This window comes from Schistocerca serialis, chromosome 1 (genome assembly GCF_023864345.2).
Source record: "Schistocerca serialis cubense isolate TAMUIC-IGC-003099 chromosome 1, iqSchSeri2.2, whole genome shotgun sequence".
Taxonomy (NCBI): domain Eukaryota; kingdom Metazoa; phylum Arthropoda; class Insecta; order Orthoptera; family Acrididae; genus Schistocerca; species Schistocerca serialis.
The window spans coordinates 1,024,573,343-1,024,593,675 of record NC_064638.1 but is presented as its reverse complement, the minus strand read 5'-3'; the positions used below and the strand labels follow the sequence as shown (position 1 = coordinate 1,024,593,675).

Here is a 20,333-nt window from a genome sequence, read left to right as displayed (position 1 = left end):
CCTGAAATGTGCCTTGTTAGGAGGGCTTGATACATGTGACATTCATCTCTGTTCCGCGTGCACTTTTTACCCCTGTATTTGCATGTCACACATAATGCCACTTGTTTGCTTTTATTGCAGTCTTTTCTGCTGTTATCTTCTTCCACACAGTGTCCACAAATTACTACTTGTTTATCACAATGCTTTGCCAGACAACCAAGTTCTTGGCATCGAGCACGCCGCCTCGCTACTAGGTAGTCTTTTGTCAAAACCAAACGAAATCCAAGAAATAATCTCTGTCATTTCATGAGAGCTGTTCTATCTTCAGGTCTCACTTCAATAATTTGATGGACCACTTTTCTTCCAACTGATCCTGTCTTGAATCATGCTGTAAAGCCACTTTCGAAGCTTTCCTTGGTCACTTAATTTTCGAGGTTCTACATGTACATTGAAAGAAACTGATATAGGCATGTGTATTCAAATATAGAACATATAGAGGAGATACTGAGTCCTGAGTCGCTGATAGGCACAACAAAAAGACTCTCACAATTAAAGCTTTCGGCCATGGGCCTTCATCACACACACACACACACACACACACACACACACACACACACACACACACACACAAAAAAAACCGCAATTCACACACACAACTTCAGTCTCAGGCAACTGAAACCACACTGCGAGCAGCAGCACCAGTGCATGATGGGAGTGGCGACTGGGTGGGGGTAAGGAGGAGGCCGAGGAGAGGGGGGGGGGGCGATAGTATGGTGGGGGTAGAAGACAGTGAAGTGCTGCAGGTTAGACAGAGGGCAGGGGAGAGGTGAGGAGGGGGGAGAAGTAGCGGAAAAGAAGAGAAATAAAAAAGACTGTGTGTGGTGGTAGAATGACTGATCTGTAGTACTCGAATGGGTCTGTCAGCACCGACTTTGGGCTGTTGATGATGGGGAACATAATGCCTGGTTTCAAATTGTATCGAGCAGGTGGTCGTGTACAGGTATGGAGACAACCTCATGAAGCCATGGACCTACATGTCAGCAGAAGACTGTGGAGGCTCTGTAATGGTGTGGGGTGTGTGCAGTTGGAGTGATATAGGACCCCTGATATATCTAGATACGACTCTGGCAGGTGACAAGTACGTAAGCGTCCTGTCTGATCACCTCCATCCATTCATGTCCAGTGTGCATTTCAATGGACTTGAGCAATTCCAGCAGGTTAATGTGACAACCCACACGTCCAGAATTGCTACAGAGTGGCTCCAGGAACACTCTTCTGAGTTTAAACACTTCTGCTGCTCACCAAACTACCCAGACATGAACATTATTGAACACATCTGGGTTGCCTTTCAACATGCTGTCCAGAAGAGATCTCCACCGCCTCATACTCTTTCGGATTTACGGACAGCCCTGCAGGATTCATGGTGTTGATTCCCTCCAGAACCACTTCAGATATTAGCGATATTATTTGAGTACAGGCCATGCCATGTTGTGGCACTTCTACACATTCACAGGGGCCCTACACGATATTAGGCAATTATACCAGTTTCTTTGGCTCTTCAGTGTATAATGTGTCTTTTAGTGTCTTTGCATCTGTAGCCTGTAGAATGTACACTATCATCAAAGGCTTCTCTTCTTAGGCTATTTACATATCAGTGTCTCCTGCACCTTTTCACTGATCATTATCCTTTCTGTGTCACTTGTGTAATTGTTTGCATGTTGACTGCATTATTGGTTTGCTTGATCTTCATTATACAAATGTTGTCTTTGGTGGGGTTTATTAAAGTTATTAGTTTTAGTTGCACTACCTTTGAGTCTTCATTTGTACTTGTTGTGTTGTTTGCACTGCTGTGATTTTAGAACCAGATGCTGTTTTAGCTGCATCTCTACTGATGATGATGATGATGATGATGATGATTGGATTGTGGGGCACTCAACTGCGTGGTTATCAGCACCAGTACAATTTCCCAACCTTTTCTCAGTCCAATCTTGCCATCTGCATGAATGATCATGAAATAATGAAGACAACACAAACACCGAGGCATCTCGAGGCAGGTGAAAATCCCTGACCCCGGGAATCGAACCCGGAACCCCGTGCACTGCATCTCTATGGGGCATAGTTAGCAATGCTCTTGCATGTATTTTCTCTGGTTTTTGTTGTGAATTTTCTCTATAACTATCATTTTCTTTTTGTAGTTGTTACAACATGCCAATTAATAATGCCTACTCTCTCTCTCTCTCATTGTGCTATTTTCTCCTTTAATTGTGCTTTTAATCTGGTCTGTGTCATCTTTTGCCCAGATATTTTATTTTCATTATATACCATCAACTCTTTATTCCACTCTTGTATATTCACTTCGGCATTATCAAATCAGACATGTCAGTGCTGCCATTCCTCTGCAAATTGCCATCCTGACTATATCTGTCTGCCCAGCCCAGAGACCAGAGAGAGAGAGAGAGAGAGAGAGAGAGAGAGAGAGAGAGAGAGAGAGAGAGAGAGAGGGGGGGGTGGACTTACATGAGTTGTAATGGCCTAGTGATATACTGGATTACTAAATAAATAATGTGGATATAACTGAGCTTTGTGTGATATTTCTACTGTAACTAATAATGAATAAAGAAGCACAGTATGAAAGGCAACAAAAGTTGGTCTTAAAAGGTAACTCTTCCAGCTTTATGGTACTGACATAGGGGATGAGGTGTGTGCTGGGGTCAAGAAAAACAGGTCTATTTAGAAATATCATAAAATATAAGAACAACTGGGTGCATCCAACAATTCGCTATGGATACATATTTTGTGAGTCTACCTCAGTATAGTTTGTAAGTGTTTGGTACATTTATTACATAACAATATTGTGTGAGAGTTTGCATTCTGTTCTAATGGGCAGCAGTAACAGTGCTTGCTATGAGTTACGAGTAGATAAAAGAAAATTTTGCAATAATGCAAAATTAACACAATACTAGTTACTTGAGTGAAGTAACATGAAATCCATGATTTTTACAAGATATGTGCCTCAGCGATACAGATAGCCGTACCGTAGGTGCAACAACAACGGAGGGGTCTCTGTTGAGAGACCAGACAAACGTGTGGTTCCTGAAGAGGGGCAGCAGCATTTTCAGTAGTTGCAGGGGCAACAGTCTGGAAGATTGACTGATCTTACAACACTAACCACAATGGCCTTGCTGTGCTGGTACTGTGAACGGCTGAAAGCAAGGGGGAACTACAGCCGTAATTTTTCCCGAGGGTATGCAGCTTTACTGTATGGTTAAATGATGATGGCACCCTCTTGGGTAAAATATTCCAGAGCTAAAATAGTCCACCAGTTGGATCTCCAGGCGAGGACTACTCAAGAGGACGTTGTTATCAGGAGAACGAAAAACTGTTGTTCCACAGGTCGGAGCATAGGATGTCAGATACCTTAATCGAGCAGGTAGGTTAGAAAATTTAAAAAGGGAAATGGATAGGTTAAGGTCAGATATAGTAAGGAATTAGTGAAGTTCAGTGGTAGGAGGAACAAGACTTCTGGTCAGGTGAATACAGGATTATAAATACAAAATCAAATACGGGTAATGCAGGAGTAGGTTTAATAATGAATTAAAAAAAATAGGAATGCGGGTAAGCTACTACAAACAGTATAGTGAACGCATTATTGTGGCCAAGATAGATATGAAGCCCACACCTACCACAGTAGTACAAGTTTATATGCCGACTAGGTCCACAGATGATGAAGAGATTAATGAAATGTACAATGAGATAAAAGAAACTATTCAGATAGTGAAGGGAGATGAAAATTTAACAGTCATGGGTGACTGATATTCGATAGTAGGAAAAGGAAGTGAAGGAAGCATAGTAGGTGAATATGGAATGGGCGTAAGGAATGAAACAAAAAGCCGTCTGGTAGAATTTTGCATAGAGCATAACTTAACCATAGCTAATACTTGGCTCAAGAATCATGAAAGAAGGTTGTATACATGGAAGAAGCCTGGAGATACTGGAAGGTTTCAGATAGATTATATAATGGTAAAACAGAGATTTGGGAATGAGGTTTTAAATTGTAAGACATTTCCAAGGACAGATGTGGACTCTGACCACAATCTATTGGTTATGAACTGTAGATTAAAACTGAAAAACTACAAGAAGGTGGGAATTTTAAGGAGATGGGATCTGGATAAACTGACAGAACCTTGACAGAACCAGAGGTTGTGGAGAGTTTCAGGGAGAGAATTAAGGAACGACTGACAAGAATGGGGGAACGAAATATGGTAGAAGAAGAATAGGGTGCTTTGACAGATGAAATAGTGAAGGCAGCAAAGGATCAAGTAGGTAAAAAGATGAGGGCTAGTAGAAATCCTTGTGTAACAGAAGATATATTGAATTTAATTAATTAAAAGAGAAAATATAAAAATGCAGTAAATGAAGCAGACAAAAAGGAATACAAAGTCTCAAAAATGAGATCAAGAGGAAGTGCAAGCAGGGATGGCTAGAGGACAATTGTAAGGATGTAGAGGCGTATATCACTAGGGGTAAGATAGATACTGCCTGCAGGAAAATTAAAGAGACCTTTGGAGAAAAGAGAACCACTTGCATGAATATCAAGAGCTCAGATGGAAACCCAGTTCTAAGCAAAGAAGGGAAAGCAGAAAGGTGGAAGGAGCATATAGAGGGCCTATCCAAGGGCGATGTTCTTGAGGACAATATTATGGAAATGGAAGAGGATGTAGATGAAGATGAAATGGGAGATATGATACTGCATGAAGAGTTTGACAGACCACCGAAAGACCTAACTCGAAACAAGGCCCCGGGAGTAGACAACATTCCATTGGAACTACTGACGGCCCTAACAAAAATCTACCATGTGGTGAGCAAGTCGTATGAGACAGGCGAAATACCCTCAGACTTAAATAAGAATATAATAATACCAATCCCAAATGAAGCAGGTCTTGACAGATGTGAAAATTACTGAACTATCAGTTTAATAAGCCATGGCTGCAAAATACTAACGTAAGTTCTTTACAGACGAATGGAAAAACTGGTAGAAGCCGACCTCGGGGAAGATCAGTTTGGATTCCGTAGAAATGTTGGAACATGTGAGGCAATACTGACCCTACGACTTATATTAGAAAATAGAGCAAGGAAAGGCAAACCTGCATTTCTAGCATTTGTAGACTTAGTGAAAGCTTTTGATAATGTTGACTGGAATATTCTCTTTCAAATTCTGAATGGGGCAGGGGTAAAATACAGGGAGCGAAAGGCTATTTACAATTTGTACAGAAACCAGATGGCAGTGTTAAAGAGTCGAGGGGCATGAAAGGGAAGCAGTGGTTGGGAAGGGAGTGAGACAGGATTGTAGCCTATCCCCGATGTTATACAATCTGTATATCGAGCAAACAGTAAAGGAAACAAAAGAAAAATTCGGAGTAGGAATTAAAACCCATGGAGAAGAAACAGAAACTTTGAGGTTCACCGATGACATAGTAATTCTGTCAGAGACAGCAAAGGACCTGGAAGAGCAGCTGAATGGAATGGACAGTGTCTTGAAAGGAGGATATAAGATGAACATCAACAAAAGCAAAACGAGTATAATGGAATGTAGTCAAATGAAATCGGGTGATGCTGATGGTATTGGATTACGAACTGAGACATTTAAAGTAGTAAATGAGTTTTGCTATTAGGGGAGCAAAATAACTGATGATGGTTAAAATAGAGAGGATATAAAATGTAGACTGGCAATTGCAAGGAAACCATTTCTGAAGAAGAGAAATTTGTTAACACTGAGTATACGTTCAAGTGTCAGGAAGTCATGTCTGAAAGTATTTGTATGGAGTGTAGCCATGTATGGAAGTGAAACATGGAGAATGAGTAGTTTGGACAAGAAGAGAATAGAAACTTTCGAAATGTGGTGCTATAGAAGAATGCTGAAGATTAGATGGATAGATCACATAACTAATGAGGAGGTATTGAATAGAATTGGGGAGAAGAAAAATTTATGGCACAACTTGACTAGAAGAAGGGATCAGTTGGGTGGACATATTCTGAGGCATCAAGGGCTCACCAATTTAGTATTGGAGGGCAGTATGGAGGGTAAAAATCATAGAGGGAGACCAAGCGATGAATACACTAAACAGATTCAGAAGGATGTAGGTTGCAGTAGGTACTGGGAGATGAAGAAGCTTGCACAGGATAGAGTAGCATGGAGAGCTGCATCAAACCAGTCTCTGGACTGGAGACCACAACAACAACAACAACAACAACCACCCCAGACTGATATTAACTGACAGTTAAAATTGTGTTTGTACTTTAATGTCTTCAAGCCTCAGGTTCATGTACAATCTTAAAATGACAGTTCATTTTCCAGAGAAGGAACTTTGATGTGACAATGAAAATAGCACCAGAATTGGGAAAAAAACAAATTTGTAAAAAAAAGGACAGCAGCAAATCTGGTAAATAAAAACACCAAATTCAATAAACAAACCACCAAATTTAGACACAAAATATACTAAATATGGAAAAAAATCACACTGAATCTGACAAATACAACACCGAATTTTTCAATAAAATAATATCGAATTTGGCAAGAAAACTATATCCAATTTGGCAAGAAAACTATTTCCGATTCGGAAAGAACACAATAATGAATTTGACAAAAGAAAGACCAATGAGTTTGGCAAAAGAAAGGCAATTGGAGAAAAAAAAAACCACTGAATTTAGCAAAAAAAAGTAACACCAAATTTGGCAAAAAACACCAAATTTTCAAAAAAGCACAATTAATGTGGCAAAAAAGGACACCAGATTTGATAAAGAAAATAACACTAAATTGGTAAACAATTACACCAAATCTAGTAAAAAGTTAACAATCAATCTAGCAAAAAAGATAATGAAGTTGTCAACCTTGCCAAAACAAGAATAACACATTTAGCAAAAACAGTAACTAATTTGGTAAAAATAACAATGAATCTGGAAAAATAATACAAAATATGGCAAAAGATAACACTGTATTTTGCCACAAAATACAATCCTGGAAATGGAAAAAAGAACACATTGACACCGGTGTGTCAGACCCACCATAGTTGCTCCGGACACTGCGAGAGGGCTGTACAAGCAATGATCACACGCACGGCACAGCGGACACACCAGGAACCGCGGTGTTGGCCGTCGAATGGCGCTAGCTGCGCAGCATTTGTGCACCGCCGCCGTCAGTGTCAGCCAGTTTGCCGTGGCATACGGAGCTCCATCGCAGTCTTTAACACTGGTAGCATGCCGCGACAGCGTGGACGTGAACCGTATGTGCAGTTGACGGACTTTGAGCGAGGGCGTATAGTGGGCATGCGGGAGGCCGGGTGGACGTACCGCCGAATTGCTCAACACGTGGGGTGTGAGGTCTCCACAGTACATCGATGTTGTCGCCAGTGGTCGGCGGAAGGTGCACGTGCCCGTCGACCTGGGACCGGACCGCAGCGACGCACGGATGCACGCCAACACCGTAGGATCCTACGCAGTGCCGTAGGGGACCACACCGCCAATTCCCAGCAAATTAGGGACACTGTTGCTCCTGGGGTATCGGCGAGGATCATTCGCAACCGTCTCCATGAAGCTGGGCTACGGTCCCGCACACCGTTAGGGCGTCTTCCGCTCACGCCTCAACATCGTGCAGCCCGCCTCCAGTGGTGTCGCGACAGGCGTGAATGGAGGGACGAATGGAGACGTGTCGTCTTCAGCGATGAGAGTCGCTTCTGCCTTGGTGCCAATGATGGTCGTATGCGTGTTTGGCGCCGTGCAGGTGAGCGCCACAATCAGGACTGCATACGACCGAGGCACACAGGGCCAACACCCGGCATCATGGCGTGGGGAGCGATCTCCTACACTGGCCGTACACCACTGGTGATCGTCGAGGGGACACTGAATAGTGCACGGTACATCCAAACCGTCATCGAACCTATCGTTCTACCATTCCTAGACCGGCAAGGGAACTTGCTGTTCCAACAGGACAATGCACGTCCGCATGTATCCCATGCCACCCAACGTGCTCTAGAAGGTGTAAGTCAACTACCCTGGCCAGCAAGATCTCCGGATCTGTCCCCCATTGAGCATGTTTGGGACTGGATGAAGGGTCGTCTCACGCGGTCCGCACGTCCAGCACGAACGCTGGTCCAACTGAGGCGCCAGGTGGAAATGGCATGACAAGCCGTTCCACAGGACTACATCCAGCATCTCTACGATCGTCTCCATGGGAGAATAGCAGCCTGCATTGCTGCGAAAGGTGGATATACACTGTACTAGTGCCGACATTGTGCATGCTCTGTTGCCTGTGTCTTTGTGCCTGTGGTTCTGTCAGTGTGATCATGTGATGTATCTGACCTCAGGAATGTGTCCATAAAGTTTCCCCTTCCTGGGACAATGAATTCACGGTGTTCTTATTTCAATTTCCAGGAGTGTATAAAGATTTTTTCTGCCCTCGAAGTTTTATAATTGAGTTTATATAGAATTCATAGGGGAAGTTTATTGAACTAGTGTAAGTAGTACAGCTATTTACCCACCCTGTCTCACTTATAAAAATGGCTCCGTGTTGTACCAAGTTGTAAACTTTACTTTTATTTGTAAGGCTTATGCATTGATGGAAGAACATATTACTTCTTATTTACAACATACATCTTATTTCCCCATTTTTTTCAGACTTTATGTTCATAATTACCTTAACTGTTAACAGTTTTCAACTCTTCAGTAATTTGTACCATACTTAAGGTACAAGGATCAATAATCAAAACATTAGTAACTTTATAATGTATTTTAAATTTCCAAATACTTCAAAATGTAAAACTTACTGTGAAATCTAAGCTCACTTTTGTACCTTCCTTGTAGTTTGCACAGTTATGAAAGTACAGATTGTACAATCCTTCATCACTCTCACTGGTCACACGCATAGAAAACTAGAAAAGAAAAGAATAAGAATTAATGACACAGCATGGACTGTGTGACATAACATTAACAATTACACTCTGAAATCTTCAGTATCATTAATAATAATAATAATAATAATAGAAACATTGCATTAATAACATTCACTGTTTGAACTATTCAAATTACTAAAAAAAAAAAAAAAAAAATGTTTAAGACACAACAGAACTATTATACTAAATGGGACCTTACAGACTGGCTGCCTTTGGTTTTCTTCATACTTATAGAATTTGAAGGTCATTTCCTAAGGCAATATGACCCAAGTCTCAAACCAAATCAAAAAACTCACCATTAATAAAGTTATTGGTAGCACAGTGCAAAGAATGTAAGTCTGTGATTGCTAAAGTTGCTGGTTCATTTTGTTACTAGCACTAGCAACTTTTTTACTATTATTTAAATTCTATATTTGTTAAGAAACAGAAATGTTATTTAAGAATTGCTGAATCATAATTTAATTAAAAATTAAATATTTTTATGTTTAATCACTAATTGCATGAAAATGCCAGTATTCACAATAAATTAAACTTTGGTGCAAAAATGCAAAATGTCAGAAAGAAAAGAAAATACATTTGTTTTATTTCTGGAGAGTGAACAATATTATTGATTTATATAATATATTTTTCTGTTAACAATAAGAAATGCCGCATGTTTGTGTCAAATTTTAATTTACTTTCATATGATCAGCAATCAAAAATTATCTTTATGAAAACAATTATGATTCAATATATAGCTCTGAAATTGCCAGACTTTCATGCTACATGCTGGGTTACTGATGATGATAGTGATAGTTGACAAATGTTCTATACTTAACAAACTTGAATATCTTCTAATCTTCAAAGCCAATATTTATTTTTTCAATTGCACCATACTGTTTTAGGAAACTGATGTCTGGTTAATGATCTTCAATCCTATAACCACAAAAAAATTTAAAAGGATCAGTCTGGAAGGTCCCCTTAGTATGCAGACTTGTAAATTACTGTTTTAACTTGGGTGTGCCCAAATTAGGCCATTGGCAAACAACATACCATAATTTTACACCTTGCAGTATATTTTCAGTATTGCAACACCCTGCATTGTATCACATTGGTTTAATTCAAACAACATTAATTTATATGGTTACTGAATTTTGTAGTAAACCAGAATGTCTGTCTACTGTGTCAAATTCTGGAGAAATGAGACTCTTCAACTTTCTTATGAACTGCGCATAAAACACTGTTTTTGAGAATGTGTTCTCTGATTAGAAGAGGCACATTTAGTTGCACACACTCTCCCATTAGTTTTCTGATGCTTAGAGCCAACTCCACATTGACACTGTCTATTCTCATAAGCTCTGCATAATGGGCTACGGTTGTCAGTTTCTGTATGGTTCTTATGGCAAGGGTAAGGGCAAGATTGCTCTGACTTGGAGATTCCTGTTCCATCTGTTGGAGAGCAGTAAAGTACAAAACTTACCGAAGCACAATTCTGCTCTCTATCAGCAATGGCAGAGTACGTTTTGGGCTCAAACTTCCTTTAATGCAGTGTTACAATATTGCTGAAACTTAATCCTACACTTACATAATTATAGATGAAAATATAAAGCTTGGAATATAATTAACCTGTTAAATTTTAAACTAAGAGGCGTTATTTCAGTACCTGTATATTTCGCAGAAGCAGGGCTATTGGTACACAACAAGAAACTAATGTATTCACCATGTATTGGCCATCTGTTTTCGAAACAACAGTCATGTACCTTCCGTTTATGTTTGTGTAATACAGTTCAGTCCAAAGTAGTAGTTTATTGTGAGGTCAGGTAATTAAAAAAGTACAGCTGTGCACACAGAGTTTTGTTTAAGGGAAATTTCAGTTGACTGTGAAAGTTACAAAAATAAACAACCGAAGTGAATTATTAAAAACTCCATCCACCAACAGGACTCTCAGCGAAAAACTCAGACAAAAACCACTAAGTGGGCCATTCCAGATAGGCCACTCCTGAATCTGCATCTGCAGCATCAAACGAACTATTAATGCTACAACGGTGGTTTGAAAAAGTTCTCGGAACGGAATAGAAAAAAAGTACTTACATCAGTGAAACTTTTTTTATTTTTCAATGTAGACTCCTTGTAGATTAATGTACTTGGTCCAGCGATGTTGCAGAACCTTGATTCCATCTCGAAAATGAGTTTCCTACAGGCCTGCAAAATAGTTATCAACTCCGGCTATCAATTTTTCGTTTGAAGTGAATTTTCATCCGCCAAGAAAAATTTTCAGTTTTGGGAAGAAATGGAAATCTGACGGAGCCATATCAGGTGAATAAGGTGAATGTGACAACCTTAGTTCATGTAATTTTGCCATGGCGACAGCACGTGTGCGGGCGCTTGTCAAGAGTCGCGGCAACCATCTTGCAGATAATTTTTTCATTTCTATTTCTTCAGTTAAAATGTGATGATACCAATGATATCGGATGATATCTGGCAAGTGTGGGCAATTTCACAAACATTCAATCGGCAATCCTCCATGACCATTTTGTGCACTTTTGCAATGATTTCTGGAGTGGTGACACATTTTGGCCAACCGCTGCGCGGATCATCATCCAAGCTCTCCCGACCAAATTTAAATTCATTTTTCCACTTGGCAACAGTTGAATATGAAGGAGCAGTGCCCCCCAGCATTTTCTGGAAATAGGCATGAATGTCCTTTGGTTTCATATCTTTCTTTACAAAGTACTTAATCACTGCTCGAATCTCGATTTTTCCCATCTTTGCAAATCACTTTGCAGGAACAACAACAGGGCTAAGACACCACCACAGCTCTCTTCGAAGAGCACTGACATGGCACGTGTTTACAGGCAACAATACAATGAATATCACGTGAACAACTAGTTGCGCTGGCCTCTTGTGGTGATTCTGAGAACTTTTCAAACGACCCTCGAAAGGTGATTCTGAGAACTTTTCAAACCACCCTCGTATAAGTTCAATGAGAAAATTTACCAAAAGAACAAATGCATTTATAGAATGAGATTTTCACTCTGCAGCAGAGTGTGCACTAATATGAAACTTCCTGACAGATTAAAACTGTGTGCCGGACCAAGACCCGAACTCAGGACATTTGCCTTTCATGGGCAAGTGCTCTACCAACTGAGCTACACAAGCACGACTCATGATCCGTCCTCACAGCTTTAATTCCGCTGGTACCTCAACTCCTCCCTTCCAAACTTGACTGTGAGTTCACATACCCTGATAAATGGGCAACCGTGCTTTATAATAAAAAAGCACACTTCAGGATCAACCTCTCCATCATGCATAGACCACAACAGCCAGTTGCAGAATGACGTGAGGCAACATGATCTGAATTGACCATTCAACACACTAGCTAAACGGCACATTTTTTTAGGCTTCTTGACAAGGCCACTTGTAACTCATCCAGTTCAGTTAAAACTGATATGCCACATGTAAATGTCTGAAGAATAGGCCAGAGCCTATGCAGCAATTGGAGTTTACCTCTTCAGTACCAGCACCCACCTAACACCAAACAGAGTGGTTGCATTATATGTGAAACAGCCTCTTTTGTATGCTGCAGTGTGCATACAAGATCTGTCCCCAAAACTGAGAGGTGAATGCACTTGACTGCCATGAGGAGGCTCATGTTCATTTCCTGGTACCATCAGAGACTTTTCCTTGTGGCATGACTGGAATGGGTCCAATCAGTCTTGTGGTGCCACCTGAGGAGCTACCTCAATGAGAAGTTATGACAACCAACTCTGGAAAACCAATAACATCTACAACACCTGGGAGAGCAGCGTGCTGATCCCATGTCCTTCCATATCACAACTGAATGATGCTATATAGCTGAGGAAAACATTTTGGCCAGTCAGCATTGCGCAGTCCTCTGGACTTGAAAGTGTAGGCTTTCTTTTTTTCCCTTTTTTTTATGGTACATACATGGAGTCGACTGAGTTCTTCAGATCCATATTGTGTGTTTAATTAAATTTTCACACAGCCAAGATAGACATAGGAGATATATATAGCACTGTCATTAAATTACGGTAACTTCATGATATTGCAATAAATTGATAAATTTATCAAAGTACACAAGAGGTAGACAAGAGAAAGGAAGAAAGGAAATATCTCATACTTTAGAATTTATCAGCATTTTTAACAAAGTGAAGAATTACTGTGCATTATTTTCATTGGTGTGCATTAATTTCACTTTTTAATTTACAGGTTTTCTCCCTTTTTAATGTGACATTTAGCTTTTTTCTGTTATTATATTAGTAGTCAGCCCATAAAACTCACATTAGCATTGTAGTAATTCTCATTCTCCCGAGTCTGAACAGTCAAGTTGAAGCTCTGCTGAACACAACCTCCAGATGGTGTACTAGCTGCTGAAATGTAAAATGACACAACAGAAATTACATAAAGATAAGTATTCTATGAACAAGAATTTATAAATGTTGCTTTTCAATGCAATTCATCTAGTTCTAAACAGTAGAAAGTTTTGATACTACTGAATAAAAGGGCAGTTGAAATGAAGATTATATTTGCACATTCATGAAGCATTTTTCTTTGTGCTTGTTAGATGGTAATGCCTTCATATCTCTTTCTAAACATCAGCAAAATGGTTCAAACGGCTCTGAGCGCTATGGGACTTAACATCTGAGGTCATCAGTCCTCTAGACTACTTAAACCTAACTAACCTAAGGACATCACACACATCCATGCCCGAGGCAGGATTCGAACCTGCGACCATAGCATGGTTCGGGACTGAAGCGCCTAGAACTGCTCAGCCACAGTGGCTGGCAAACATCAGCAATCATACTACTTCTGCACGTTAGCCACTTAGGCAAATATACAGGAAATTTCAAGGAATAGTGACTCTAGATGCACTTGAATAATTTAATGTGTCTTCTAAAATGCCCTCTAAATACACAGCATCATTAATGAAAAATATTTTTACATGGACACAAATTCTAATGAGTAACAAATTTTTTTTTTTTTTTTTTTCGCTTTCTTTCTGTCAGTTCTCTCTGCATATTAAGTGTGTAATACTTCACATCACTACAGTGAAGCAGCAACAAAAACTGCCATTGCAATAGAAAGAAAATATATAGACCCCATAATAAAATAAAAGCAACTGCAATTGAGCAATTTAGTTAAGCAAATGGATTACTTCAGAACACCTATGATAATTCTTTCTTTGGCTGTTACTACATGTATGAATTATAGGCTAGTTCAGGTAACGCTCTCTCCAGTAATCATGTTTCATTTTCACTCACAAAATTATAAAGCATTGCACCTAGATATTAATTAGCACTTTACTTACTAGATTAAACTATTTCACCCAGGTTCCATTTACAGTAGTGTTATAGTAAATTGACAAAGAGCATTGTAAAAACAATATTTTGCAATACACAGAGGCAAGTTCATAAATTACTTCTGATCTCCGCTGTACTACGTGATTGTATATAATTTTCTAACTAGGTAAATTTCGTGAATTTTTACAACCTGTCTTAAGGAGAAACTGGATCCAAAATCCTATTATGTTTATGAGGTGTAAGGGAAGTTTTTAACTCCCTTTAATTGGACAAAGAAAGGGGAATGTATGTTTGTTTATTTATCTATTTCCTGTCCTTATATGAGACTAATCTGGAAAGTAAGTTTACAAGAATTTTCCGAAGAACAAAAAATGAATTTATTGTAATAAAATGTACGTGCATTGTAGTATAGGTCTTGCATTATTTTTCCACATAATCACCGTTTACCTCAATACATTTCGTCATCCATGGGATGTGTTTTTTGATTCCTGTGTCATAGACATCTCCTGCCAGTTCTTCACTTTGATTTTCACCCGTCGTCGTCAGACAGGTATTTTCCATAGAGGTGTACCTTCAATTTAGTGAACAGATGATAGTCACTAGGTGCGAGGTCTGGGCTATCAGAGGGGCGGCTTAAAACATCCCAATCAAATGAAGTCAACAACTCCTGTGTTGCATGAGCAGTGAGGATACCCATTGTCATAAAGGGATAAACTCCTGTTGTCAACATTCTGCGACGTTTGTTTCGTATGGCTCTGCGAAGTTTCTTCATGGTATCACAATATCTTGCAGCATTTATTATTTCACTTCTTTCCAAAAAAGCAAAGAGCAGAACCCATTTTCCGTCCCAAAACAATGAACCATGCTTTTCCTCACCGTTTGCCGAATTTTAAATTCTTTGGTTGAAGGAGAATGAGTATGGTGCCACTGCATTGATTGTATTTGCTCTCAGGAGTATGGTGGTAAGTCCAATTTTCATCTCCTATCACTATGGAGTTGAGAAAAGCCTGACCTTCAGCCTCAAAATGGTCAATGTTCATTTTCTGTGCTTTGGTAAGTATTTTGGGCACCCAGATGCACACAACTTGCGATAATTTAGTCAGTCAGTTACAATTTCATGAACAACAGTTCGTGAAATGTTTGGACAAACTGCACACAGATCATCAATTGTTGAATAGCGATCAGAGAGTAGATGTTCTTCAATTTTCTGCACCACATCATCAGTCACAACAGACAGCCTTCCGCTTCTGTTTTCCTCATGAATTTCCGTTCTTCCAAAATTGAAAATCCGTAAGCATTTCGTCACATGCTGCCTTGACATTATGTCCTCTCCATAAGCTGAAACAATTTTGTGATGAATGGCAGCAGCATTTATGCCCTTAGCATTTAGGTAGCGATTTACAGCACACACTGCATTTGGCAGGGGCCATAATGAGAACGCTCAATTCTAACAGTCTCCACAACACTAATTGACGAGCTACTAATTGTTTGGAATGCTTGTTCGTTCTGCTGGCTTCCTGCCACACAGCAGCGTTACCAACTTCCCCTATGGACATTTCCTGCTAAAGTTACATGCCCTGTAACCTTACTTTCCGGATAACCCCCGTAAAAATCAGTGGACATAGTCAGAGCTTTAGTTTACAAGCCTGCTGAGATACAAAGCTGTACTAACTGTCTCTTACCAATAAAAGATACAGATATGCGCTGATATAAAAAGTAGGGATCAAAAATTATCAGTTTTCTGTTACAGAAACTAGCTTATGGCTTTATACATTAACGGCTAAGTTATGAAGTTAACGATATTGGTCTGCAGTTTATTATGTTAGTTTTTATGCTTTTCTATACATTGGCAGCATTATAGTTTGAAATCTTCTGCTGAAGAACAGCATTTCTCTATTAACATGTGTTTCAGTTTATTCTTCAAGATATTAAATTAGCTGTCTTAAAATCAGGTGTTAGTCAATTTTCACTCCTCAGTGTGTTGCTGTTATTCACATTACTGTTCATTACATTATGTTCTGGATTTAGTTTCACGTGGTAAGTAGTTTATATTTTCTGAAAATTTCTCTGCAACACTCTCTCTTGTTTACCTTACCTACCACTCTTATTGCCGTCCCTTTATGTTATTTTATTTTATTTATTTATTTATTTTTTGTTTTCTAGAAAGTCTGTAATCCAGAAAGCAGGCTTTCCACATAACAAAAAGAAATTTAAAAAAATCTCGATACTGTTCTGCAGATGCAGATTTATCAATGTGAAACATATTTGCTTCAAATTATCGTGGTTCAGGGAGGCTGAAATCCATTTTAAAAAATTCATGTTTGTGCTGACTTTCTTACAAATATGACCTATTTGCTCTCCCATGGCAGGTGTTTGTGAATAATTATTTCCAAAAATGTTTGTTTATTTGTGTAGCAGAATAACAATGAAGGTGTAAAAGGAGTAACAATTATATTTAGATAATAGTTAAGCAGGAATAGCTTTGTCACTGTCTTCTCTTTATTTACAAATAGCATGTTCGCAGTAAGGTAAGCTGACAGAATTCTGTAATTGATTTCACTACTGTTGGCAGCATTATGCATAGGATTTATCATCCACATACATATTACAACCTTGCAATTTTGGGATTCAATTAAATCATTAATATCCACAAGGAACAGAAAAGTCCTAATATAAGTGTACTTCCTTGAAGTATGCCATGTTGATGTATCCTTCAGGTTGATTCAGCTGCTATCAACTGTTCCTATCTTTTACAAATTAGCTTAACAGCTAGCTAAAAAAAATGGCTCTGAGCACTATGAACGGCTAGCTACTCAAATTGGTGGTACTAATGTGCACTTCCTATAACTGTTTCAACATCATGATTGGACGCATCTTAATGCTGCTATTGGCATGTTAACATGGGCTGGGGAAGGTGCTGATGGCGGAGGCATGGCTCATGCTTCAGTGGTGCCAGCTGAGTCTATCAATAGATTAGGTTTCATTGGCATGGCCTGCACCTCAATAGGTATGGGAAGGGGAGGCTGGCAAAGCTTACAGGTGTCAGTGTAGTGGGCAGTGGAGGCATCAATCATGGAAAAATTCCTGTAGTAGTTGGTGTTAGATCTGCACCTTTTTTATATTGAAGTCAGCTGATAGGTATCCATGCTTAAAGGCAGGCCCTCTAAGCAATCTCCTTCAAAGGAGGCCAGATATCCAAGTAGTGAAGGAATTAGCATATTTCATCAAAATGTAAGAAATATTAGAGATAAAATGAGTGAACTGCTCATAGATGTTGACTCTGACATTATTGGTATGTCGGGGCACCACTTGAATAATTTGACAATTCATAGGCTTCCTTTACCAGGATACAGATTAGCTCACTGTTTTCCAAGGAGTTCTTTGCGGAGTGGGGGAGTGGTTATGTAAGTAAAAACCAGTATTCCATTTGAGTCCGTAGAAGTATCTCTGCCCTGCGCTGAACAGGTATTTGAATGTTTTGCGGGGACAGTTGAATTTAGTGAAACTAAACTTCTAATTGTTCTTCTTTATAATCCCCTGATTCTGACGTCAGAGCATTTCTTCTCAAGCTAGAGAGGGTTCTTGGTTCACTTTATAGAAAGTATCAAAAATTAGTTTTATATGGTTACTTCAATATTAATTTTGTATGCAATTGTGCACAAAAAAGGATTTTGGAAGATCTCCTAAATTCATGTGATCTGATGCAGACTGCATTTTTTCCAGCTACAGTGCAGAGGAACAGTAGCACAGCCATAGACAATATTTTTATTCATTCTTCATAACTACATGGGCATTCTGTTAATTAAAGGGCAAATGGCCTTTCAGACCATGATGCACAAATTTTAACACTAAAAATTTTTTGTACTCAAACAATTGTTATATATACTCAAAAATTATGAAGAGAAGCTAATCCAATGGCAATACAGATTTTTCAAACCTCGTTAAGGAACAAGAGTGGCAGGATGTTTGTACTGCCGACAACATAGATGACAAATATAATGCTTTCCTTAACACATTTCTCATGCTCTTTGAAAGTCGCTTTCCATTAGAATGATACGAACAGGGTACAAGCAACAAAAAGCAGCCTGTTTGGCTGACTAGTGGGATAAGGATATTACATAGGGAAAAGTGGGAATTACATCAAAACGTTAGAAGTAGTCACAAACGAGAGTACAGTACTGTAAGGCACTTAAAAACATTGTTAGGAAGGCAAAGAGTTACGTGGTACACAAATAGAATAGCTAATTCTCAGGATAAAGTGAAAACCATATAGTTGGTCATGAAGGAAGTGTCTTGTCAGCAGCACAATGTCAACGATATAATGTTAGTTCGTGGTAAAAATATTTGTGTTACTGATAAGTCAGATATATGTACAGTATTTAAGAATCACTTTCTGAGCACTGCTGGTGAGTTAAGTAAAAACTTAGTTTCTACAGGGAATCATACAACTATCTTGGAAAATGCCTTTCCGAGACTGATGTCTGAAGTACTCCTCTGTGATACTGTTATGACACAGCGTAATACAGATTCCAAGTTATAAAATTTGTAACTGAGTTTGAACACCTTAACGTAAGATAGGCTGGTTATGCCACGATTAGTGGCAGACCAGGAAGAGCAGTGATGCACGACAGACAGGCAGCACAGTTGCAACTCTGCAGTAGCTGCGTGAGAGACAGCACACACAGCAGGAAAACAAAAAGGACAGTGACTAAGTAAAATAACATGTACGCTCGATCGCCCACGGGGTGCAACAAGAAGCAATAGTCATGGCTAGGGAAAACACTCATAGCTGCTAATGGAGAATTAAAGCAAGGGTAGCAGAATAATGAGGCCACATGCAGACATCACTAGTATACCGCACGTCACAGAACTATGGAGAGAGCCATCTGCGGTGGCCGTGCGGTTCTAGGCGCTGCAGTCCGGAACCGCGGGACTGCTACGGTCTCAGGTTTGAATCCTGCCTCGGGCATGGATGTGTGTGATGTCGTTAGGTTAGTTAGGTTTAAGTAGTTGTAAGTTCTAGGGGACTGATGACCTAAGATGTTAAGTCCCATAGTGCTCCGAGCCATTTTTGAACTATGGAGAGCTCTTTAAATACCAGCCCCAGCTCCAAGTAGAGGAGAACAGTTCAGGTCAATGGGAACAATGGAGTCCGTGTCGACGACATCCCGTTCCATGACCATGTAGTTTTAGTAAACCTTGTCTCAGATCAACCAGTGCAGTAGCAGTCAGCAGTGCATTGCCACAAAGCTGAACTCCGCTGATGAACTTCATGCTGTGTCACACCAATCACTACTGATGGGAGAGCTAATGAACCACCAGCAGCAGTGCAATATCAGGTGCTGTACTCTCTGAGTGTGGGACGAAAGACAATGACCAGGATTCCTGGCAGACCACCATACGGTACGCCTAAGCACCTCCGGCTGTGGGGCCTACCCAGCCAGCAGTACTGAGTTCAACGCCTGCCGCCTACATCATTCCATGGATGGGGTGGTACAGGGAAGAAGAGGCATGGAGTGGGATCGAATACACTCCCTCAGCCGGTAGCTGCCATCCATGCTGTACTAGGTTGGGCTAAGCATCCGTATCGACGCAAGAAAAACTGTCTCACTAGGACACAGGGGCAAGGACTGGCGCGCGTCTGACACCAAGAGTCTGTCCATGACCACGGCAGGAGAAAACTACAGCAAAAAGTGCACCACCCTTGTAAAAGTTGGCAAAATAAAAAATTCACTGAATAATCATGTTTTCTTAGTGCCACGAGCACTTCCAGATGATTCCTGACATCGTGCAAAGGCGTCATCCACTTGGCCCCTCCGTAAATCAGCGTCAGAAGTGTCAACTCCGCTATTTTCATCTGAAGTTGTGCATCAGAGGTGCTCCGCCTCAATGCTTCCAGGAGATCACTGTAGCGAGAATTCAGCCTTCTTAGCAGTAACTGCAAAGTGGTGAGCATCACAAAAACATTTTTCTTGTTCTGGTGGCTATGTCATAGTCTGAGTTTGTAGAAGGCATATCTTCTCATCATTATTTTAGTAGTATTTGGATATGGGATGGAGGAAATAGAAATTCTACATAACAGTATTCGTAAGTTGTCTTCATTAGCATG

General features: G+C 39.9%; 1 protein-coding gene across 2 annotated transcripts in view; it reads right to left on the bottom strand.

Moving 5' to 3' along the window:
- LOC126413585 (protein GPR107) overlaps positions 1 to 20,333 on the bottom strand; it is a 186,387-nt gene that overhangs the window by 76,079 nt on the left and 89,975 nt on the right. The window contains exons 5-6 of one of the 2 annotated variants that reach the window (XM_050083277.1): positions 13,206 to 13,291; positions 8,799 to 8,903 (exon numbers count right to left, since the gene is read on the bottom strand). In XM_050083277.1, coding sequence (XP_049939234.1) covers positions 8,799 to 8,903; positions 13,206 to 13,291 — 191 coding nt within the window. Of the gene's footprint in view, positions 1 to 8,798; positions 8,904 to 13,205; positions 13,295 to 20,333 lie in introns of both variants that reach the window. The other variant, XM_050083276.1, reaches the window with a different exon arrangement.